This window comes from Pinus tabuliformis, chromosome 1_2, assembly GCF_031772625.1.
Source record: "Pinus tabuliformis cultivar Carrire ecotype Pingquan chromosome 1_2, CPIR1, whole genome shotgun sequence".
NCBI classification, from domain to species: domain Eukaryota; kingdom Viridiplantae; phylum Streptophyta; class Pinopsida; order Pinales; family Pinaceae; genus Pinus; species Pinus tabuliformis.
This window is the reverse complement of record NC_142298.1, coordinates 1,305,264,525-1,305,291,266: the sequence shown is the minus strand read 5'-3', so window position 1 is coordinate 1,305,291,266 and position 26,742 is coordinate 1,305,264,525. Positions and strand designations below refer to the sequence as shown.

The following is a 26,742-nucleotide window of genomic DNA, read 5'->3' as shown; positions in this document are numbered from 1 at the left end:
CAAGACCCCTGTACTCAAATCACTCTTCAGAAGTTATCATCAATGGCTTTAGAAAAATTATGCATGAAAATCTAATTTAACTAAAATCAACCAAGAACATTTCACAGCATTTGGTACTTGGTCATTTTTGTAATTGCCACATTTATTTTCAAAGCACATTTACTTTGGGGCATTTTCATTTCTGAGCTCAAGTACTCTCATTTCCAAGCAATCATCTTTCGTTTACTTTTGCATTTTCAATTTCCAAGTATTTACGTTTCAAGCACTTTACTTTCAAGCGTCGCTTAGAGCATTCAAGTACTCTTAATTTGGCACTAATCTCTACTTGCTACATCTTTTGCTTTGAGAGTATTTCATTCATTGATTATCATTGCTATATCTCTTGTTTATGAATGATTATGGTTATTTATGCTCAAGGATTTTATTTACATGCTTTGAAGTAACATGTTGTAATATACATATTGATGGTTGAATGTGTCTTGGTCAATCTTAATCAACTCCTACAACAAATATTTCTTATTTGCTAAAGCTTGTTAAGCCTTAGTAGCCTCATAGGGTCCACCCCTCTAGCTGCTCAAAACAAGACTTGCCCCCAAGGCCACACCAAGTGGATTAAAGATATCTCCACATTCGCCCAGGTGTGGATTTAGGCGACAACTTCCCCCAAAAGCGAGAGATTATTTGAGAGGTCAAAAGTCACCTCCACATTTCTTTAACATGTATATACACCTTAAAAAAATAGCATCCCAAGTGAGTTTTAACTTTTATCATGTATATATATTAGGACCTGTATCTCTAACCCCTAAGTAAACCCAATGCTGTAAAGATTTGAGATAAGTAGCCATACTATCACAATAAATTTAAGTTGTTAAGTTGCACATTTGAGCATCATGAAGATAACATAAAAAGAAATATAGGACTAACATACATGAATCTAACCGCACATGTAGATACATCTTCCACATTAAAGTCAAAAGGTATTCCATAGCTATAATAATGAACACACACAGATGTATATATATATATGGATGGTGCAACAAAACTATGCTCAGAAATTATAATATATTTCAGTGCTATTTTTCTTTTAACATGAAATACAAACTAGCCCCTGTGTACCAACAACATCAGATGAGAAACCTTGACGACAGGTTGACCCATTACCTTCAATAGCCTTTCTTTCCAGTCTACAGATACATTCAGTATGAGATTTGGAATAAAAGGAACTAAGGAAACAACGTGCTTTTCAGAAAACCGTTTTGAGTATGCTGGCAGCATCTGCAAAGTGAATACAAAAACGCCATCAGAAAACACTGCCACTTCTTAACCAAACAAATAAAGTTACGGTTTACCCCAAAGTATATTTATTATATTGCGCAATATTACAGAGTAAGGAAATATAATACCAAGTGGTTAAAAACGTTATTATACTTGACAGACATCTGCCCCATAGCTTTATGTTTGGCATGTAATTAATAACACTTTCAACGTCTGTATCCCAATTAGACACATCAGCCTTAAAGATGCAACATAAATATCCAATAAAAATTTAATAGCAAATCCAGCATCTTTCGAAAAGCATACAATTCTGAGGTAAGTTCTTGTTTATTTTTTAAGATTTGGGTGTTGGATCAGTCTATTCTCCTTCAAAAGAGGAGGGTACAAGAATGCAAGCATTAACTTGAGCAATCAACAAGAAGACATTCTCAAAATGTCATATCTGAACAGTCAAAATAGAAAACAGTGATATTGCAACTTTTGTTTACTACAAGATATATTACAACTTTTGCTTACTACAAGATACATGTCTATATGTCCCTAAACCTATGGCTAAGCTATAGAAGTTTAAAACACCTAGATGTACATATCCTTAAAACTATATAACACCTAAAGTATTTTAGCTTAAAAGAAGCACTCGAATTATTACATCACATCAAGGGATTCAACTATCAAGTCTGTGCAGGATAAAGAATTAAAGGAGATTACTAGCTTCTGCCTTCAATAGGATACCATAGGAAAAATACATTATCTGTGAGGATTTCAAAGTGTTGACTAAAAATACTCATGATGCATGGACTTTGGAGAGGATTCCCACTTACAGAGTTATACAGCCAAGTCCTATAGCAATGCACACAATTGTGAGAGACCAATTACCACTTAGAAGCTAAAGTATCAATAAATTAAAATCCAACTGAGATATTTTCTTACCTGTGTCTCTTAGATCCATGGTTTTTAAATTCAACAAAAATGGAAAGGATCATAGTTATCAGAACCAGCCAGTTAAGTTCCAAACTACCTAGTTCAAAAATCAAACCATTCCAAAACCAATACGCACCAGCCCTTGTTGGATGGTGTTGTCATTGATGTCAACCCATGGAGTTGACTGGGTTTGACTTTGACCAAAAACACCGGCCATTGATGTCAAATGGTTAATGAACGCTTCTTAGTAATTGTTGGATTACATCAAGATGGCAGTTATACTATTGGATGGTTGAAAACCCAAGTCCTAGGGTTTGGATTCCGTGGACTGAGGATATACTTTGTCGAGGGTTTTTGATAGGTCAAATCATTGAGTCTGGGTTGGAGATCTATGTCATTAGATTCTCGTCAAAAAGATGTTTCTGTTGATATGTGGTATGCCCCGAGAGGTCTCCTGGTTTGAGAGATATTCACAATTGAAGTTGGTGACCTTAGTTTCTGGGCTAAAAACCCCAAGGGGTAGTGACATGACACCTCCTCCTATGGTTGCCAACATATGACATTGTCTATCACTGTAATCTCACCCCATATAAGTTACATACTATGTTCCATGGGTTCCCGAACCCGTCCTAGGTTCTCGTGCCCAAGTACCAGATTTGGGTTCGGGTGCTTCTGAGAAGAACCCATAAGAACCGGGTTCTTCTATGAAGAATCGAGTTCTTCATTAAAAAAAATTGGGTTCTTTTGTCTTGACGGGTACGGAGAACCCTGATGATGGGTACTTGGAACCCCAAAATTGGGTTCTTTTGGGTTAATTTTAGTTTTTATTTTTATTTTTTAATAATTTAATGGGCTTCCCTTGAATTGGGCTCAAAGAAGGCAGAGAACTTAGTGTACGCTCATAGCACAATTCGTCTCATATCTCGAAAAGACCCTGGATACAAGGAGTGTCCTTTCAAGAGATGGGACCAATACACAACGATGATATGTGTGTGGACAAGGAGATACAACCAGATGGCCTTATTGAGCTACCTCCAGTTGCTATGGATGAGCAAGAGCAGCCTCAAGATGAGAGTGATCCCTACGTGGAGAGCATGTTAACTGAAGATCTGAGTGATGCTGATGACATGGCTTGAGGAAGCCATTGTTCACTATTAGATATTTTTATTTTAGTATTTTAAAATTTCCCAGTTCTTGTTTGGAGATGCCTTAAGACAAATTTTGGATGTAGTATGACAATGAACATATATCATGATTCTTATTAATATGTAAACTCCAATTTGCACTTAATATCAGACTAGAAATTATGAAATTTCATTGTGAATGTTGAATGTTCAATGATGTGCATGTTTAAATATTTAAAGTTTAAATCATAAATATTTTAGTTTTCTTGTTTAAAGTTGAAAAATATACAAATTCATATATATTATAACATATATATATATATATATATATATATATATATATACCCCCTACGAACCCATGCACCCTGTTTCGAAAAATGATGTACCCGTCCCCGTCCCCGCACCTGTACCCATCCTCAAACCCACGTTTCCTGGCAACATAGGTTACATAACTTCAAAAACCAAAGACAATAAATCAATCATTGACTTAATACACTCATCTGTCACCTACAAAACACACCAAAGAGGATTAGTGTACAATTACTTGGAATTTAATAAACAAGTTATTAACAATTACTAAATTAAATTACATTTATTAAACATCTAACTTAAGGAATAACATCAAACTACCTTCACTCACAAGGAGTTTCCCTTCCTTGATTTACGTCTGATGTAATCATTTTAATGGCAGCATTTACAAGTCTGATACTCTGATCTAATCCTTTTAATGGCAGCATTAAGTTACAAGGCTTACAAAATCATTTTCTTAATAATTAAAGCCCTGTAACGTCTACCTTAAAACCCCTTCCTAAGTTCTCCAACGGTCACTTAGAAGGCCCTCCTAAACTGAAGACAAATCTATATAAGGGAGACCTATTCACTCTCAAGACATATCATATCTCAATGATTTTTCTTGTGACTAGCTCTGAAATATATTCCCGGTAAAGACAGCGAAGGTATTTTATGAACAGGACAGCATCTAGGGCTCTCAATATCTGAACATAACAGCCTAAATTGAAGGTAAATTTTTCTTTGTTTTTTGTCTTGATTTTACTTTGGATTATGATTCGCTGGGGAAAAAAAATTTGCAAGTGGAAACCTTATCATCATGCACGTTAACTATACATGACATATCTTTGAAATAGCTCTGAAATAACTCGGACCTGTGGATCTAAAGGGAGGACGATATTCTAGAAGGGTTTATATTTTTTTGGTATTTGGTGGTTCGTTGGGAATTTCTTTTGCAGGTTCAAGTAGGCACTTCGTCCTCTCTCTTACAGGCTAAATTGAAGGACTGGACCAAGCTCCAAGAATACTCCAAAACAGTGAAATTTTTCCTTGTTGAAATTTGTATGGAAATTGTTAAAAACAGCTCTTTAGGGCACAGGGTTGTCACCTAGGGCTTCATAGCTCTGAAATCGTGTTCCTTCAATGTACCTAACCTCAAACAGCACCTTGGTTAGCATGTTTCTGACTTTGACTACTACAGAATTAACAAGACTGCAAGTGATCTAGATTATTGACTTCACAACGACCATAACAGTTGACAATTTGACCTTAACTTGACATTCACCATTAAGACACTCAGACCTAGACATAACAAGTGTGTTGACACAATGACCATTGATATGACAAAGACCTATATTATGTGTATTATAGCAATGGCATTTAGTATAATAGTTCTTATCACTTTCTAAACAATGAAATCTCATAATGATGTAACATTCACATAATGATTGGTGACTGGGCAGACTTGTGTTTTTCTTGAGAATCTATCACTTAACATGACTTAGCAATCTTTTGAGCAAAACATTGCTCTTGTTACCTTAATCACCGAGGACGTGACAGTAGTTCTATATCTGATCTATGACAGTTTGTCAGCGTGCATTAACTAAGTCTATTGAATGCAATATATAAGCACCTAATAAACTTGACTGGCAACATGACAATTGCTTTATACCTTAACATGACAAGTAATATGACTACGTGTAATGGACAGCAAAGTAGTTGTGAACAAGTTTGTGTGACTGTTTGTATTCTCTATTCCTTTTGATGGCAGTAATGAGACTGTAATTTCTTATACAGTGAGAAGATAATCCACAGCAAGAATAATACATAAACTTTGACTTAACATAATTACATGACTTTGACAGTTGCTTAACATAACGATACCTTGATTATGAAGTAAGACAGGATTGACTTAGTGAACATTCTATGAAGTTTGACTTTGAAGTTTAACTTTAGTGCAACATGATAGTAATACATAAACATGACTTTCAGTTGATACATTAATTGATTTGGATAAGAATTAACAATGACACATGGTTTGGAACAATGAGTTTACATCTAGTTGACAAGTGTGTTTACCTATACTTGACTAAGCCTCTATATGACAATGTTGTATTGCAAGTGTTATTTTTTTCACACCTAGATAAAACATTGACCTTGAATTGAAACCTAACTTTGGCATGACTAATTGACTTGACTCAGATTAAGAAACATTGACATATGCCATTGATGACCATGGGTATGACCTAGGAATTTGGGTACAATGACACAATTGTAACCTTGCAGGGCAGCAGGTCTTGAAGACATTATCATTCAGTTGTACAACATATTGATGTGAAGATGGATAGCAGGATTTGATCAGCTGAGCAGAAGTGTTTACATGTATGTCGTAGCTCTCCGAGGGCAAAGCTTGAGAGCATTGGTTGCAGGTCACAGGGATGACCTGACGCACCTTGGTTTGTGCCATCATTTGATAGCAGTGCCAGATGGTTGGAACAGTGAACCAGCATGAAGTATGATTGTCTGCATATGAGCCTTTATGCTTGTTTATTCGTGACGTGTAGTGGTAGCCAACGTTTTGAGCTCTTGTTGTTGAGCAGTGATCAGATATGCAGTGATCTATGTGTGCAGTGGCATTGATGTGCAGTTGAGCAGTGACAGTGATATGCAGTTGAGCATTGACTTTAATGTGCAGCGTTGTGCAGTGATCAATTTGATTGTGCAGTGATCAGTGGCTACCAAGATTTGACAGATATACAACTTCCTCACATCTATTCTACATTGATTCAGAGTACAGGGGATCCAGTGTGAAAATTGTGAAACATGATCTACCGACTCTTCTCGGTGATTGGAGTCACCTTCAGGCTGTGCCCTGAGAACACTTCAGGGCAGTAGCGTGGTGCTAGGGCAAGTTGTGACTTGCATAGGGTGTTGCGGCATCCATTCAGTTGTGGCTAATAAACTAACAGGGCAGTGAAGCATCCTTTCCGACAGCAGTTGTTAAATAGAGTGTTGGTACACTCATCAAGTTGTGCCCTGGTCTACAGGGAATTGGGGTGTCCTTCTGGTTGCAACAGGGTATTAGGGTTTAGTAGCGTCCTACAGGTTATAACCTGTGAGTTAGGGGGTTGACGCATCCCTCAGTTGTCGCTGAAATCTTGATGTAATCAATTTTCTTTTAACAGGGAGAAGACAATTACTAAAGGAGTGTTCGGTGGTTTTTGACCCGGAGGGGGTTTTCCACCAAAAAATCAGTGTCCTTTGTTTTTATCTTTCTACATTGTTGTATGGTGTTCTCTATTGTTGATTATTGTTTATGATCATCTGAAAAAGAACAATAATAATAACTGAAAATTAACTAATGCTCTGAAAAGGATTAAAAAAGTGCTAATTGCTACGAAATATTGATTCACCCCCTTAGTGTTTCCAACAGCGCTCTGAACTGGTTTGGAATTGGTTGATCCGAACTTAAACAGGAACGCAACAAATTATAGATATAACCATAAATACAAATATGCACCATAAATAAAACCTCATTTATTTAAAATCAAATACTGAAATATGCTTACAAACATAATGGAAATAAGACTACCTCGGGCGGTGGTAGCTTATCTCTAAGAAAAGATGTGGTAGATACATGCCTCTGAATTGTGTTACAATGAGACTCAAAAGACTATTTATTATTGAGAAACAATGGAAAAACCTAAACGTCCAAAAACCTAAACCTAGGAGATGAAGTGCCAAAACTATGGGCCCCGTTTGGGGAAATTGGTACATCAACTTCCCGGGGTCGTAACTTTTGCATACGATCTATGTTTGACGCGCACAATAAATCATTAGAGGGATCTATCTGAGGACTACAACTTTCGAGTGGCAAACATCGGTTAAGGCCCCGTGTTTGCTCCGGTTTTCCCAAAAAAACGTCGTTTAGGGCCTCAAAACAGCGCTTGAAGTTCAGATCCCGAAAAACTGCCAAAAATAGTAAATTGTGCTACAATTATGAAAAACTGAAAGAGACAATGATGGGGGTCCAAGTGGAATAGGCGAGTGGCCACCAACATCCACCTGGATCAGTCCTCCCCCCTTAGGAAGCAATGGTCCCCATTGCGTTGAGTGCCTCCATGAGATGGGGAAACTTCTGCTGAACTTGGTCCCTGGTGAGCCACTTGCCTTGGTGCAGGAGTTGGCCAATTTTGACAACCCAATATAGTTGGATCTTTTGTTGGTGAGTGTTCTTGGTCTGTGTGTCCATAATTCGATCAGTTGTGGCCTGTTCCATGCAATCTGGGTTTAACTATGTTGGTGTGAGTTGTTCTACAATGTTTGATGTGTTTAGTAATGGTGGGAAGTATGGTCAAAGGCGGTCCACATTGAACACTAGGTGCAGGCCAAGGAATGAGGGAATGCTGAGCTCAAAAACATTGTCTCTCACAGCATTGGTAATGGTGTAAGGACCATATCGGAGTAGTCTGAGCTTCCGATGGGCTCTGGTAAGGCATTCTTTCTACAAATGCAACCAAACTTTGTCACCCACTGAAACTTGTGTGGCACGTGATGTTGATCATGTCACTGCTTGTACTTGGCATTTGACTTCTCCAAGATGTCGCGAACTTGCAGGCAGATGGGTTGGATGCGTTAAATAAATCTGGTCGCTTTATTAGCCTCGAACAATACATATGAGGATTATGTTTGTGTAGTCGCATGAGGCATGACAACATCAATCAGACCCAATGGTTGAAATCCTAGACCGACTTGAAAGGGACTATGACCAGTCGAGTTATGGAGAGCTTTGTTATAATTGTGTTGCACATATGGAAGACTCACATCCCAGGTTCATGGATGCTTGGAGTTGTACATGCGAAGTATATGCACTAATATCATATTGACGACCTCCGTCTGGCCATAAGTCTGGAGATGGAAGGCAGTCGACTTGGTGAGCTTAGTGTCCAATAGTGTCAAGAGGTTTGACCAGAATGTGCTCAAGAACCTGCTATCCCGATCTAATATAATAGTATGAGGGATCCCAAAATGCACCCATACTCGTTAAAAGAAGAGTTTCGCAGTGTCCTCTGTTGTGATACTCTTCTTGTAAGCCACCAATATAGCCATCTTAGAAAATATGTCCACGACCACAAATACACAGTCATTACCATGCTTGGTAGAAGGGAGGCCAGACATATAGTCCATGGAGATGGATTCCCACGGCTGGTTGGGAGTAGGCAGAGGAGTGTACAGGCCTTGCTTCTTGATGGTTGGCTTGGCGATGGCGCAGGCAGTGCAGGATCTGATATATTTCCCAACATCCAATCGGAGTTTGGGCCAATAGAAGTACTTTTGTAGTTTCAGCTATGAAAGGAAAGCAAGGTATGGTTTCAGCTATATCAATACTTTCAATGTTGTTAATGGGTTTATTACTGTTTAGTGGTGCCTAGATATTAGCAGCAAATATGAATGTAGATGTGGGTGAAAAAGGACTTGATATATTCTGCAGTTTGTGTGTTTTGCTGATGATTGCATGGATGAGTAAAGTGTACAGGTTCAGAACAGGGTGGAAAGATACCGGCCAAGTGGGAAAATGGAACCCACATTTGTTTTATGGAACTTAAGCCTTTTGGTGGTCCAAAAGGTCTCAACAGGGAGGAAATGATCTGAAATTGATCAATGGATGGTCAAGGATCCAGAAAAGGCCAAAAAATCAAAGTTGTTGGATGCAAGTGAAATCAGCACCGTGGCGTAGAGCTCAGAAAAACGATCGCAATGCAACTTGCACGAACACATTTGGACTCCGAATGAAAGAGAAAGAGCTCATTGAAGTTTGTGGGTCAACATGTAAAACTTGTTGAAGTTTGTGGCTCAGCAAGTAAATGAGGCCTTGCAGGGCAAGTGGCAACTCCATAGTTTGACGTGACAGTCAACAAGTCAAAGTCAACTCCAGTTTGGGTGCAGGTCTTCATTACATGGTGAAGGTATCAAGTCTCATAGCACAAACATGGTTTATGAAATATATAATGTGGTGTAAAGAAACCATATATTAAAACATGTTATGGTATTAAATTCATACCTTTGCTTTATACATCTGCCATTATATTAATCCGCCAACTATAATATACATCCTCCGCCATATTAATTATACATACCACCTTCGTTATAACTAACCCCGCCATACCAAAACCTCCGCTCCGCCAAATCATCTGCTATTAGCCATACCTCCGCCAACGTATATATGGTTATAATAAATGTTATGTCATGTTTAAAGTATATGGTTGGGAGGAGCGGGTCTAAAGGTTTGCCATATGGTTAATTTGCCACCGAAACGTTAAAACCCAATGTATATGTTATATATTGTATGCGGTGGAGTGACAAAGATCATATGCATATGGTTGTGATATATGGTTTGGGTTTGTTTGAATAAGGATAGGGTGAGATTAATGTAGAGTGATAAGGGTTATTAATGGAATATTGTTTTGGAGTGATAAGGTTTATTAACGAAATATTGTTATGGAGGGATGTATTTGGTTAGCCAAAAAAAATTATATATATGTGGTAATATAATGCTAAGGGGGAGATAGGGATAGAAGAGTTGTGACATTTTTGTGCAGCAAAGAAGAGCTTCACCGCAGCTTTGAAGACTTGGAGGAAAAATTTTGCAGGCTTATTCCAGAAGTTGTAGGAGGTTTTTTTCTGAGCCGTAAATCGTGTCAGAATTCTGGGGTCGATCAGAACTCAGCTGGACTAATTAGAGATCTTGTTTATGTAACTTTGATGTATTTTATTGGCTTTGAAGTTCTAATATAAAGGCTTCCCCGTTGAAGACCAGGGCCCAGAGATGTAGGCTTGAAGATAGCCGAACTCCGTTAACAATCTCTTGTGTCGCTTTTATTTTTATGTTTTGTTGTTCAATTTGCTGCAAATTTCTTATCAGTTCTTCATGCCTATGTGTTTAATGGTGTTTTTAAGAATCATGCATTAACACTATTGTAACCAATGTTGCGAATATCTCGATAACATCTCAATTTTCTCACGAAATCACGATTTTTTGGCCTATCCGATGTTTTCCGATTTTTACCGATATTTTCCCATTTTTTACGATTTTTTGGTTTTTCGAACCCTTGCCGATTATATCCCGATGTCAATGTTCGCAACATTGATTTTAATAAAAAGTAAATCACATTTCAATTAAAGATCTTTTTGGGGATCATTTGGTATCAGAGCAAGTTGTTGATAGTTGTGATTTGAAGTGTGCAAGATCACCAGGATCAAATCCAAGCTCGGTGAAGGAGAACTTGTTAAAGGAGATCCAAAAGTTGGCACAAGAAGAAGGACAACTCGACGAGGAGAGATGGTTGAAGAGGGAAGCGGTGATCATCCGTTTGAATCTGATGTGGGTTTCATGGATGCTTTCATGACCTTGCAAGCTATGGTCGAAGAAATGTATCGAGAGTTTAAGAAAGCAAAAGGTGAAGACGCAAAATCTAAAGACGAAGAAGGACAACCATCACAATCTAGAAAAGAAGATGAAAGCAATCAAAAAGGCCCTATCACTTCTCTCTTGACTCCATTTGAAACTTCAAAACCGTTGTTGAAACTCGATGTTAAGTTCAAGTTACCCATGTACAATGGAGAAGTTGATGTCGAGAAGCTTGACAACTGGGTCAGGCAAATGGAGGTATATGGTAGCGTGCAATGGATCACTGAAGGTGAAGTCAAAACCAGACTAGCATCGCTTTGTTTAGCAGGCACAACATTGATCTGGTGGCAAAATAAGTTACAGAAAGGTACTCAGCATATCGGTAAGATTTTTCCATCATGGTTTGTGTTGATTTGCGGTAGCATCGGATGTGATCTAGCCACGAAATTTGGTGGAGAGGTTGGGGCACATGAGATCTCCAATACCTAGAAAGAGTTTGAGTAGATTCTAAACAGCTCAAGAGATATTACAATAATTAATATTTTTAATGGAGTCCCTAAGTCTATACTTAGGGAAAATAAAATATTAATGTGTATTAATCAGTGTTCCACGGGGACTCGCCCCCCCCTAGGGGTCTAGTTTCCTCGCTCCCCCGCGCCTCGGGGACTAGGGGACGAGTAGGGGACGTTTCCCCACGCTCCCAAAAATGAGGAAACTCAGGGGGACGTGCTAGGGGGACATTTCCCTTTCCTGAGGGGGCGTTTCCCTTTGGTGTGTCTTGACGGCTGTTTTTTTTAAGCGACAATGCTATCGTAACTAAACTACAAATGGAGGTTCCATGTTTTGATATTTTCTTCTAGCCATCAGTTCTTCCGTGGAGTCACCATGGTTCCGTGGAGCACCTCTGCTTTGACATTTTTATTTTACTCTTGCGATGAGGTCCGAAACATAGAAGTCACGCCAACTAACCTTGTGTCAAAATATTTTAATTTTAGTATGAATGCAACTTTCTCGAAAGAAACCAGGTTTCCATGTTTCACTTATAAATTTAAAATTTTAAATATATTCTGTAGGTTTTCATATGACGGCCTTGTCTACGGCCACACTGGTTTTCATATGACGGCCTTGTCTCGATTTTAAATATATTCTGCAGGTTTTCATATGACGGCCTTGTCTACGGCCACACTGGTTTTCATATGACGGCCTTGTCTCGATTTTAAATATATTCTGCAGGTTTTATCATTGCACAGTACAACAACCCTTTCCGAATCATTGGGCATGTGAATGAAGTTTGGGCAATCATCACAGTGTCTGTCTCAGAGCAGTGTCAACCAAACTTCTCAATGTGTATATATTGTAATGACCCTTTGCAAGTACTATTGTGGAATCCATGAAAAATAAATTCTCTCGCTCTAGAACTTCGCTATAGTAACTTAAAGTTTTAACAATACAAAAGATGGGGGCTTGTGTATACTTGTTGGCTTGTTTGTATAATCTCCAGACTCCTGTAGATCCTTACACGATATTGTTATTTAGAACCTATCTAAACTAGTACCAAGGGCATATATTTAAGTTAAAACTTTTCATATGACGGCCTTTTGTCGGAAGCTGTTCAATTTCATTGATGAAATGCATTCGTATTAAAAACACAGCTCTATAAACCAAGATTTCAATGGGATGTAACTTACCAGCCAGTCATTATGTTACTAGTTTAATTTTAAAGCCTTAAAGGAGGTTGAAGGTATGGATATTTTATTATTTTGGGCATATCACTTACATCTTTAGGATCTGATCTTCAATATAAAATTGTGCAAGAGGAAGTTTGTAATAGTCGACGTCTTCTATACATCTGAATTCACTTGCTATCAATAGACCTTGTCATGATTATCGGTCTCGCTTTTAGAGCAAAATAGTAGCATCTTCAGAGATCTGAAGCAAAGTTTGTAACTAATTCAGGGCACGTTGACAGAGCTGAGAGATTTATCATTTATGTGCAGACTACAGAACAATTGAGCATAGGTTTAAAATTTTAAATTATATCCTTTTCTTTCCTAAATGCAGAAGGTATTAGAGTCTAGACTATTAGTTGAGTGAATAGATTATAGAAATAGTTTTAACTTTAGGAGCAAAGGATTTTTTTTCATTTCTTTTTCTATCATTATGTTTTGACTCTTTCAATTCAAACCAAATTGTCATAGTGGACTCAATTAATAAATTATATTTTATATTTATAAGTTTTTAAGACCTTGACGCTCCCCCACGTTTCCTAAAAAATGGTGGGGAGCTTTTGCATAGGCCGCTCCCGCGCCCCCTCGTCCCGGAACCTTGGTGGAACATTGGTATTAATATGAATCTATGTTAGAATGGTCCAAAAGACATAGATCAAGCCAGATCTAATCTTAGCTGTTGATTAGGGACTTAATGTCGGCCATTGAGATGTCAACGGGAAAAGAATAAGAGGAGGCTTGAGGGTCACTTCGAGAATACACAGAGTGATCAGTCATTCTATTCTCTAGAGCAGGGTTTGCTAAGAGAAATAGAATCAATCATTGGAGAGCAGCTGAGGGGCATTGAGTACAGAGAGACTGAGAGGCAGAGATAGTGTCGGGATAGCAGCAGAGCAGCCAGAGAGAAAGACGCATGAGCAGCTAGTGCTCACGCAGGGCCACGCAGAGGCAACTAAGTGTTGCGCAAAGCACTAGAGAGGCCAGCATAGCTGACACAGAGGCTCACAGAGCTGACACAGGGCCTCCTGGGGCTGACGCAGGGCCAGCGCTGGGCTAAGAGAGGTTGACACAGTCCAGATTGGGCACACGCTGGGGTTTTTGGGGCAAATTGGTGCTGAGTCGCTGCCAAAAGGATTATTCAGGGTTTCAACAAGTAGATTTGTCAGAAACTGAGAGGTATTACTGCCAAGGAAATTCTTTGTTGGGTAAGCCAGTTTCAGCACCCAGATTGTACTCTGATATTGCTTAATAGGAAAACCCTCAGATAGTTGCATCGGTTTTCCCACATTGGGTTTTTCCGGGGACATTAGTCCAAAAATAATGGTGTCATATGGTGTGTTTGTTCTTGTTTCTTTTAGTTGTTGATCTGTAATATGTTGAGCATGCACTAGTGTTTATTTTCAGTAATTACATCGTAAATAAATTGTTAAGGAAAATAACAAGTAGGTAGGAATAAATCAGATAAAGTGCATCGAGGATTCTAACTAAGTAAACTTAGAAACTTCAACAATTTGATTTTATTATTGCACTTAGAAAGCAATTTTGTCCATTGGGATATAAGGAAAAGGATTTAATAGAATGGCAAGGACTAAAAGTTAGGAAAATCCATTCAGTGCAGGAATATACAGATGAGTTTCGTAAGAAGGCATTGCAGCTAAATATTCCTTTGTAGACTCAAGAAACTATAATGAAATACGTACGAGGATTACCTGAGTATGTTCGCAATATTGTATTTATGTTCAGTCCTACTAACTTGGATGAAGTGGCGGTACAAGAAACTTACATTGAAGCAAGTAAGTTGGCAGTTGGGGTATCATCAGAATCGACAGCCAGAATGGAGAGCAAAGGAAAAGGGAAAGCGACGAAAGCAAACATCACCAAGAAGGAGGTTGAAAATCTCTCTTGTAAGAATTCCAAGAAAGAGGACCATGATGAGGATCACTGTTGGCAATTGCATCCTGAAATGAAACCAAAGTGGACCAGAAAAGGGAAGCAAAAGGTTGCGGCAACAACGAAATTGATAGACCTAGGGTCAAATTCAAGTGACAAGACGCAAATCACATTGTTGGTTATGACTGGAAAATTTGAAGAAGGTAATGATTCTAACAGTTCCAGAAGCAAGTTATTATGAAACATACAAAGATCGACACATTACTAGATAGTGGATCTCAGGCTAACCTAATTTCAGAAAACATGGTTAAGCAATTGGGATTGAAAACCATAAAGCATCGTAAACCATATACTTTAATTTGGATGAGAAGAAATCATAAATTACGAGCGATTGAGCAATGCATGTAACCGTTTGCAATAACTTCTCAATTGAAGGATAAGGTGATGTGTGATGTGGTAAAACTAGATACATGTGGAATGATATTGGGTAGCCCGTATTTATATGATAGAAAAGCGATCTTTTACAGGGAACAGAATCAATATTACTTGTTCAAAAAAGGAATTGAATATGTTGTACATTCTAATCACACAAAAGCAGATAAATCTCTTTTTATAGTTGAGTAGTTAAAACAAGCAGCTTATGCTATAAAATTTGTTGTTGTACAATCTAAAGAACCTAAGCAAGGGATCATTAAAATTAATCACAAACAGAAAGACATGCTTGAGGGATCTAAAATTGTACATCAACAAGAGTTGCAGCATGATAAGTTGAGTTTTGTTTCAGCTATGAAAGGAAATCAGGGTATGATTTCAGCTATATCAATACTTTCAATGTTGTTAATAGGTTTATTACTATTTAGTGGTGCCTGGATATTAGTAGCAAATATGAATGTAAATGTGGGTGAAAAAGGAGATATATTCTGCAGTTTGTGTGTTTTGTTGACGATTGCATGTATGAGTAAAGTGTACAGGTTCATAACAAGGTGGAAAGATACCAGCCAATGGGAAAATGGAACCCACATTTGTTTTATGGAACGTAAGCCTTTTGGTGGTCCAAAAGATCTTAGCGAGGAGGAAATGATCCGAAATTAATCAATGGATGGTCAAGGATCCAAAAAAGGCCAAAAAATCAAATTTGTTGGATGCAATCGAAATCAGCACCGTCGCGTATAGCTTGGAAAAACGATCGCAACGCAACTTGAACGAATGCATTTGGACTCCGGATGAAAGAGAAAGAGCTCGTTGAAGTTTGCGGGTCAACAAGTAAATGAGGTCTTGCAGGCCAAGTGGCAGCTCCACAGTTTGACGTGGCAGTCAACAAGTCAAAGTCAACTCTAGTTTGGGTGCAGGTCTTCATTACATGGTGAAGGTATCAAGTCTCATAGCACAGACATGGTTTATGAAATATATAATATGTGGTGTAAAGAAACCATATATTAAAACATGTTATGGTATTAAATTCATACAACCACTTTATACATCCACCATTATATTAATCTACCAACTATAATATACATCATCCGCCATATTCATTATTGTTAAAATTGGCAACTAAGGCCAAACTCCAAGTGGGTCATCTTATTTATGGCCGCTGATATTTTTCATGGACTCCTCTCGTCAAGAGGTGTAGGATTGATCTAACGATCATCCAATTCCGACATGTATTCATGGAGATATGAATTTATTTGTAATTCTTGATAATTTGTCAAGGTCGGCCAACAAGATAAAGTGTGTGGCACACCCCCAGCTTAACCTCAACGTTGCATATAAAGGAAGAAGACATTGTGCCTCATTTCACGATCACTCATCTCTTCATCTTCTCTCTCCTAATCTTATTGGGCCAACGTAGGAGCAGCTTCTCTCACACGTGCTAGAAGGAGGACGCATTTTCTGTTTTAGGCCAGCATTGGCTTTTCTGGGCAGTGTTGACTTTTCTGGGTTGCGTTGACCAAGGTGTGGGGCTACTGGGGAATGCATTGACCAAGCGTTGACCATATCTAAACTAGGCATCGTTGTTTGGGTGTTGCGTTGACTGGTTAGGGCTGACCACAGGCTGCTGATTTGTTGAGTTTTGTTTTGACCATTGACTGAGGGTTGTTTTGGACTACTGATGTTTGTTGTTGAAGATCGAGTTCTTCAAGGTTGACTAGAGATCAAATTGGGGTTGTTTGACCAGCTTTGACTTTGTTGGTTGTTGTTATATTATTGCTGATATAAAATCACATATTTGTGATATTGTACTATCTCTCTTTGTGTTGAATTATTGAAGAATATAGAAGAATTGATCAAAGGCTTTCCCCACATTTAAGTTTGTCCCTGGCTAGCCGCCACATGTCGTGTCTCTTGTTTGGCTTGTCTTCTGTCGATTTATTCATGTTCTATCAACATTTTACTTTATGTTAATGTGATTGCTAAAATGTGAATTGACATTGGGCTAAAGAAAAGAACATACCATAACTTAACATGGTATCAGAGCTGAGGTGAAGACAAAGCAAGAGCAATCACTGAAGATTGTAGGAAAAAGTCTTAAGACTTCATGGGTTCCTCATCACACTTCCCCATCGAAGACAAGCTCCATGAGAAGTTTGACTATCACGAATGGAAGATGTCTCTTGATCTGACAATGGAAGAGCAGGAAGTGTTGGACTATGTGAAATGCAGAATTACGTAGCCTCCATCAAATGCACCGGCTACTACAAGGAACAAGTACACTAAGGGTGAAGTCAAAGCAAAGAAGATCATCCGGGACTCTATTGACAAGCACCTTGTGGCCTACGTTTCTGAGCTAAACACCTCCAAGGAGGTCTACGATAGACTGGTAAGCTTGTTTAAAGTCAATGATGCAAATCAAGTTTTGTTCCTCAAAAATAAGCCGAAGGAAATTAAGAAGGGCAAAGACGAGGATATGCAATCCTACTTCTTAAGGATCACTAAGATCAACAATGACCTCCTATCAATTGGAGAAGTCATTGCTGACAGGGAACTGGCTATCACTACTCTTGGAGGGCTCCCATCCGAATGGTATGTATTTAGAACCACTCTTCTCAACAATAATCAAATTCTGAGATTTCAAGAATTGATGGCAAGATGCATTCAAAAAGAGACAAGGATTGAAGAGCAGGAAATGCATTCATTTAAAGGAAACCCCACTGCTTTCTCCTCTCATGCTAAAAGGAAAAATAATTTTGGGTGTAAATTCAAAGGAAAGGTTGGATCGAAAGGTGGAAAGAAGGGAAGATGCTTCGCTTGTAATAAATTTGGCCACTATGCGAGGGAGTGTCCAAATAGGAAGGACACGTCTCATGACGATGATCAAAATCACTCCCGAGGCAATTCCAACCACAATCAAAGGAATGGCAGGTTCAATGGAAAAGGAAAGAGGAATGTCGGAAATCAAGGAAGTGGTCAACCCTCCAAGAAAGCAAGGAACTCCAGGTATGAATCTAATGTTGTTAACAATAAGCAAGATGAATATTATCTAATATCGACCCTCTCCACTACCTCTCCTCCAGACTCATTGGGCAATTGGCTTATTGATAGTGGTGCCTCAAGGAACTTCACTGGTTACAAGGAAGCACTCTCTAATCTGATAGAGAAGGAGACGAACTTGGAGATTATTCTTGGAGATAACTCCACCTATCCCATAAACGGTGTAGGGAATGTTACTATTTAATTAAATCAGGGTAACACAATTCATTTGCAAGAAGTCCAATATGTATCTGATCTCAAGAAGGACCTGGTGTCCAATTCGGTAATGGAAGACAAAGGCTACAAGGTGGCCTTCATTGATGGAAAGGTACGTGTGTGGAAAAAGAATTTTAAAGATGCTTTCACTCTTGGTTTTCAAGTTGACTCTTTATATCAAGTTGGAGGAAGTCCGTTGGGTGTCATGTCTTATGACACATCTCTTCAGTCCGAACTATGGCACCGGAGGTTTGCCCACCTTCATTACAAGGCTCTACCCCATGTGAGACAAATGGTAACAGGGATGCCTGAGTACAAAATAGAGCATGAAGGTGTATGTTCGGGATGTGCCGAAGGAAAACTCAAAAGGGGACCATTCCCCTCAAGCCATAGCAAGACCTCCGACATTTTGCAGTTGGTTCACTCTGACATATCTGATATGATGCTTTTGAACTCGTTGGGAGGATATTTATATTACCTCACTTTTACAAATGATTATTCTTGCAAGACTTGGATATACTTCTTGAAAAAGAAGGATGAAGTGTTCTCCTGGTTCCGTCACTTCAAAGCCTTAATCGAGAATCAAACCGAGAAGAAGATCAAGATCTTAAGGACTGATAATGGCACTGAGTATGAATCCAATGAGTTCCATGACTTTTGCAAAGAGGCTAGCATTAAGAGGGAGACCACAACACCATACACTATTGAGCAGAATGGTGTGGCGGAAAGGAAGAATCATACGATTGTGGAAGTTGTTTGTGCGATGCTCCATGATCAAAGGCTTCCAAAGTTTCTATGGGCCGAAGCTATGAATACTGTCGTATATGTTCAAAACCGATGCCCTCATCAAGCATTGGATTCCAAGGCTCCGGAAGAGATGTTCACCGGTAAGAAACCTGATGTCTCTCATTTTAGAAATTTTGAAAGTCCCGTATATTTTCATGTGCCGAAAGAGAAAAGGAGTAAATTAGGTGCATGTGGAAAGAAAGGAATCTTCGTGGGCTATAGTGAAAATTCTAAGGGCGATAGAATCTATGTGGATGGTCAAAGGGAAGTCGAGATTAGTCATGATGTCACCTTTGACAAAGATATGGCTCTTAGCAAGGTTGACAATCTTCCTATTCTAAAGAAAACTAAAGAAGTTGACACCAGGAAACCGGATGAGAAGGAAGATCAGACGATGCCCGATGTGGAAGAACCTATGGATCCTATTGATCCCCCTCCGCAAGAGCCTTCCTCTTCTACAAAGAGGCCCTCGTGGCTCAAGGGGACACTTGATGATGTCGAAGGACACAATGCACCCATAGGGACTTTCCGTGAAAGTAAGAAGTCGACCAGGTATCAAGGATACTTGACCATTATGAGCACCATCATTCAAAATGAGCCTTCATAATTTGAAGAAGCCGTGAAGCATCAAGTAATGAAGGATGCTATGAGTGAGGAATACGAGTCCATCATGAAGAACGATGTTTGGGATGTGGTCCCCAGACCCAAGGACAAAATAGTTATCACCTCAAAATGACTTTACAAAATAAAGCATGGCGCTGATGGGAGTGCTGAAAAGTATAAGGCTCACTTTGTTGCTCGAGGCTTCTCACAAAAGGAAGTGTTGACATAGATTGTCATTGATGTCAATATGGCAATATTCTAGGAGAAGCGGAGCAAGAAGCCATGAGGAGAAACCATAGGAAAGCCAAGACAGTCAAGACCATAGGAAAGCCAAGACAGTCAAGCCATTAGAGAGAATATCGGAAGTCATAGGAGCTATCAGAGCAGAGCTATCAAAGTAGGGAAGAAGTTCATTAGAAGGAACAAAGAGGAACACGCATCAGGAGGAGAAGCCAGCGGAAGAGCAATTAACAGAGGAGCATCGCATGTAATATATGCCAAAGCAGAACTATCGGAATCCAAAGGGAAGACCGATCAGAGGAGCAAGAGAAGCATAGAGGAAGAGTCATTTGAAACCATGAGAAGCAAAGAGCAGAGAGTCATTACTCTGTGTAACCGCGTTCAACGGTTAACAGGCGGTTTTATAATAGTGGCAGCGGTTATCGGGCAAATGCTAGGCGGTAAGTGGTATTTAGAAGAGAGCGCCCGATTCCATTAACTGAGCGACACGTAGCACTCAGGTGGAGAGTGAAAACCCCTTTTTCGGGTGGTCATTTCTCTTGCAAGTGGCTCACTCGAAATGCATGAAGACTGTTGGATCTAGCGCGGGTTGATAGATGGCGAAGGATCAACGGACGGTTTTGTGTTGGTCGGGTGTAATATCAACCGTTAGATGGGATGGTAAGATCTATGGTGGAGCATTGATCCGAAAAAGGCAAACATCAGAAAATGTGCAAAGGCTGTAAAAAAGGCGGAAAAGGTAAGTTACGCATGATTATTGTGTATTTCTATTATATAAACATTATAATAGAAATAGCGCGGATATAAGGATTTCATGTGGTTAAATTCTATATAACCAATGTTATAGAGTGGAAAGGTTATATATATATATAGATATAGATATATATATATATATATATCGGAGAAATCACATCGGCGGGTTCTATTAAGTACCACATTGAAACCCCCGACTGTGATATACAGTTGCGGACTCGATGGTCCTATTATATCGCGCCCTATTTTTATATCGCATCCGCATATCAGAACTCTCATAGTGCAAGTTATAAAGGGTTGTCACCCCCGAACCACCGATTGCGATATGTATGCGGACCCGCTGCAACATTATAATACGACCTATTGAAATATCGCATCCATTGAATCGCAATGTTCAAAAGAATTGACACCGTCGAACTGCCGATTGCGATAAAATTGCGGACCCGACTACACCATTATAGCATGACTCAATCAAATGTCGCATCCGCAGTAATCGCAATGTACAAAGGAATGTCAAACCGGTGATTGCGATAAGGGTGTGGACCCGGCGGACTTATTAATAATTGTTTAATACCATATCGCATCCGCTCCATCGGCAGTTGGGAATTGGCTATGTTATGTGCAAACCTCCAGAAGCTGCGATTGCGATAAAAGGATGACGTGGCATATGGGGCCTCTATATGGGTATAGCCTATTCTATATGATTTCCATGAATATGGAAGACTCTTCACTATGTTTTTAATATTCAATTCGGTCAGCCTTCTTCCACTAAACACGTCTTTCCATTGGTAAAACTCATATAAATCTACGATAAGACGTATCATTTCGAATGATCTACTGTGGGCATCAATCACAGAACAGAACGGTAGTTCACAACTCGTGATTATGAAAAGAAGATGAAAGGACGAGCGAGCGTAGATTGGGAAGCTGAAGCTCAAGCGACCGGAGGAGGGAAGCCAAAGGTCAGGCGTATCAGGCATATAAAACAGAGAACAAGGAAAGTTTAATGTTGTTGGCGAGCTATAAGAAACAAAGGAAGCCAAAGTTCTGGCAGAAGTGGAAGGAACAGGAGGACAGAAGTAAGTCATAGGTCTAGCAGGGTTGGGAACAGAGAATTACAACCAAACAAATCCAAACAGTGACAGCAAAGGGTTGGAGCCCTTGAGGTTGGTGCCTCAGAACTAAAAGGATTGGTGTCCTGGGAGTTTGGAGCCTCACAAAGAGTCCAAGTTGGTGCTTGGCAACTGATTGAAACCATATATATATATATTGTACTTGATTTATTGCAAAGATCACATTAATAAAAGCATCTATTCTTGTTATCTATTTCTGTGTTCCAAATATAAATGTTTTTAACTGATAAAAATAATAATTGAAAAGAAATACTGATTCACCCCCCCTATCAGTGTTTCCACTATGACAAGATATTTGCACCTATTGCCCGATACACCACCATTCGCTCGATCATAGCCCTTGCTGCTTCGCAAGGATGGAACCTACATCAGATGGCTGTCAAGACCACGTTCTTGCATGGTATCATTAAAGAGGAAGTCTATGGGGAACAACTCGAGGGGTTTGAGATTCATAATCGGGAATCTCATGTATGTAGGTTGAAGAAAGCCCTCTATGGGCTGAAGCAAGCACCCCGAGCTTGGTATAAGAGGATCGATAGCTACTTGATGAAGCTGGGATTCACTAGGAGTGAAGACGATCCAAACCTTTACTTTAAGGTTGAGGATGATAAGCCTCTCATACTGGTGCTATATGTTGACGACCTCTTTCTGACAGGTCTAGACCCTCTCATTCACAAATGTAAGAGGGAGTTGCCTTCCGAATTTGAAATGAAGGATCTAGAATTGATGCACTATTTCCTATGGTTGGAGGTCTAACAAAAGCCAGGAGAGATTTTCCTATCTCAAGGAAAATACATGGTGAAGGTATTGGAGAGATTTGGTATGGTGGACTGCAAGCCCGTGACTACCCCAATGGAGCTTAACTTCAAGAAGTTATGCAGTAGTACTACAGGACCTGCTTTGGGAAATGCTACTGAGTATCGTCAACTCATAGGAGCATTGATGTTCTTGGTGAACTCCCGTCTTGATATATGTTTTACAGTCAACACATTCAGCCAGTATATGGTTGAGCCTCATCACTCACACTAGATTGGTGCCAAGAATCTTCTAAGATATCTTCGAGGCACAATCACTCATGGGTTGAGATACACTGCCAGAGATGTGAGGCTACATGGATATTTTGATGTTGATTGGGCAAGCAGTGTGGTGGGCAGAAAGAGCACTTTTGGGTGTTGTTTCTCTTTGGTTTCTGCCTCGATCTCCTGGATGAGCAGGAAGCAGAAGTCAGTGGCTTTGAGCAACGCTGAGGCAGAGTACATTGCTGCGAGTGTGGCCTCCTGTGAGGTTGTCTGGTTGAGGAAGCTCTTCAGTGAGCTGTTTGGACATACATTGGATACTACCGTGATCCTTTGCGACAACCAGAGTGGGATTCATTTATCCGAGAATCCTGTATTTCATGATTGCTCCAAACATATCGATATTAGGTACCACTTTATCCGGGATATGGTACAGCGAGGAGCAATAAGGCTCCATCATATCGGTACAGATGAGCAAGTCGTCAATATTCTGACGAAGCCCCTGGGAAAGGTCAAATTCTTGACTTTCCGAGAACGACTATGAGTCGTTGAGAGACCCTCTTATGAGTGTCATGTATGATGCATGCACTGAGCTCTGGGAGCTCGGGGGGCTTGGGGTACTTCTTGAAGTGACGAGTGACCATAGGGCGATTCACCCTCCCCTAATGGTGCGTTGTGTACAGGGTTAATGGCTCAGCATTCCCCTGTGATACCCCATGGCGACTTGTAGGCAGGAAGAGCGATTCATCCTTCTCTTGTCGAGGCATCCTACCTATGCAGTCTAGGACTCATGGGAAGTACCTCTCATTTGGCCAATGAGTAGGGAAATGAGAATAAGAACCATAGTAGTACCGATGGACGCATCGTGTATCTACCGTACTCCCTACGCTAGGATGACATTGATCTAGGATCAATTGGAACTAACTTCGGGTCAGTAAGAGTGATATAACTCACTCTCTTTTGGAACTGATCTGGGATCAGTAAGAGTGGTATGACACACTCTCTGGGACTAACTTCAGGTCAGTAAGAGCGCTATTGAGCACTCTCTTTTATCTGGGACTGACTTCGGGTCAGTAGAGGATGGTATGATACATTCTTGATCATTTCTTCTTCTTCATAGTTCAGCAGAGCAAAGCCGAGCAATGCAGGGCAGTGCATTTGATGACAGAGATAGTATCGACAAACAAATGGATTAGCAGATGGAGTTCTCGCTAGTTGAGAGGGAGTGTTAAAATTGGAAACTAGGGCCAAACTCCATGTGGGTCATCTTATTTATGGCAGCTGATATTTTTCTTGCATTCCTCTCATCCAGAGGTGTAGGATTTGATCTAACGATCATCCGATTCCAACATGTATTCATGGAGATATGAATTTATTTGTAATTCTTGACAATTTGTCAAGGTTGGCCAGCAAGATAAAGTGTGTGGCACAACCCCAGCTTAACCTCAACGTTGCATATAAAGGAAGGAGACATTGTGCCTCATTTCACGATCACTCATCTCCAATGTTGCACTAATCGTTATCGGGATACTTTCGGCGCTGGGAAAAAATCGGAAAAAAAATCATAAAAATAGGGAAAAAATCGTAACATACAAAAATATTCATTTTTTTTCAATTTTTTTAATATCTAAACCATCTACAACATAAAATAAATACATTGACACATAAATATGATAAAAGAACTAATATATAAGATGTTTAATATCAAATCTAGTGCTACATCACACATAACAGTGAATCATGTCTTGAATAGTAAGTCCTGACTCCTGATTCCCAACTCAGCCTCAAAATATCAACAAAAAATATAATAATGTATCTCATGAGTCATAATGTCATATACAATGAAATGAACAAAATAACTAAAGTCTAATACTATTGATTTCCTCTGCCCCTCTTGCCAGAAAATGCCATAGCTTTCCCTTTCCCTCTAGATGTAGACGCTAGTGGAGTTGGCAGTGGACTCTGTTGTGCTCTAGAAGCTGAAGAACTAAGAGTAGGAGCTATAGGAGGTAGACCACGTCCTCTACTGGTGGCAGGGGTAGCCCGGGCAGGTGGTGTCACCTCCTCCTCCTCCTCCTCCTCCTCCTGCAGCACTAACCAATCATCAACAGACTCCATGAGAGGCCTCTCAGCCTCAACCCTCCATGCAGCAGTGGTGTCAATCCCATCCAATGAGATGGCCTCCATATCAGTTGTCCTCTCAAGTTGCCTCACCCACAATCGAAGATTGTAGTAGACGTAGACCATGTCATTAAGTCGTTGGGACTCCAACCTGTACAAAGATCATGAAATAATAATTGTAAAAAAAAATATTGTTTAATGAATTCAAAAAATTATTTGGAAATTTGCAATATTTTAAATTTTTAAGTGTTAACCTGTTGCACTTCTTGTTGTGTATTTTTTCAAATACACTCCAGTTGCGCTCACATCCTGAGGAGCTACATGTTTGGTTGAGGATTCGAATGGAAAGCTTTTGCAGAAGGGGTAACCTGGCACCATACATTCTCCACCATGCATCTACAACAAAATTACAAATAAAATTTTAAATAAACATAAGAAAAAAAATGGAATTTGAAGAGACAATGAAATTTGAAACAAACTAAAAAATACCTGGCATTTTAATCGTCCTATCAGTCATAGCCATGTCAAAGCCAAATGTGCCACCTACCATCCTATATGTCTCAATTTCTTTAGAGATTTCTGTACGTTCTGCTGGAGATCGCACCATCCTCTGGACACAGGTTAAAAATCCATCCATGATCTCAACATCAAATACGCACCCACATGTGTAAGAAAATGCGGGGTTCAGGTAGATCCTTGCAGCATGAATGGGACGATGGAGTGTGTTGCTCCATCGTTCATCAATCACTCCCCATAGGAAGAGTTGTCTTTGAAACCCCTCATCTCCCTTATCATCATAGTAGGCCCGAATGGATTCTTTCGCCCTATCCATGGCCTCATACAAATAGCCCATTGCGGGCTTTTCACCATCAACTAATCGAAGAACCTTTACCAAAGGTTCAGTAACGGCGCACACCTCTTGCACTCCCGTCCAAAAGTCTTCCTGGTATGAAACTAGTCTGCATATGGCCTCTCCCTCTGGTTTACGGCTCATTGTCAAAGCACGCCACTCTCTGAAAGAAACATTCTCTTCACATCCCACATAGAATTCAAGAGGGATTGAAGAGATATGAAACTGGTGGCAAACCGTGTAATGGCGAGGCGCACCAACTCTTTGTTGTTGGTCAATTTTCTCATCAAGCTAAACAAATGTATGATTATATATAACTTTCGTAATGCTTTTTGATGACTCAACAATATCTTTGACAAAAGAAATTTTTCCTATGTCCTCCAACATCAAATCAATACAATGTGCAGCACAAGGTGTCCAAAATAAAGTAGGATGTCTGTCCATAAGCGTCTTGCCAGCAGCAACATAATTTGCAGCATTGTCCGTTATGACTTGGACAACATTTTCTGCACCCATCTCCAAAATAAACACATCCAGCAAATCACATAAAGTTTTTGCATCTTTGATTTGTGCAGATGCATCAACATATTTGATAAACATAGTCCCCTTGGGACAACTAAACAAGAAGTTTATAAGGGTTCTCCCCTTTTGCTCAATCCAACCATCTGACATCATAGTGCATCTTGTTTGTGCCCATGATTCCCTAAAATCCTCCAATCTTTTGGTGCATTCAAGCTTTTCATTTTGAAGAATTCGGCCTCTAATGTCATGATAAGAAGGGATTTCGTACCCTGGGCCAACAGTTGTAATAGCATCAACAGCAAGCTGGAAAAATGGATTATTCCTTACAATGCTAAAAAGAATATCAATCCAAAGGAGAAATTAGGCCAGCAACATGTCAGTTTGTTCTTTCTCAGTTTTTT

General features: G+C 39.6%; 1 protein-coding gene across 2 annotated transcripts in view; it reads right to left on the bottom strand.

The window, feature by feature from the left end:
* The window catches only part of LOC149211007 (uncharacterized), a 467,932-nt gene that overhangs the window by 305,804 nt on the left and 135,386 nt on the right, over positions 1 to 26,742 (bottom strand). For both annotated transcript variants that reach the window (XM_089396856.1, XM_089396857.1), the window contains exon 11: positions 1,162 to 1,275. In XM_089396856.1, coding sequence (XP_089252982.1) covers positions 1,162 to 1,275 — 114 coding nt within the window. The remainder of the gene's footprint in view (positions 1 to 1,161; positions 1,276 to 26,742) is intronic.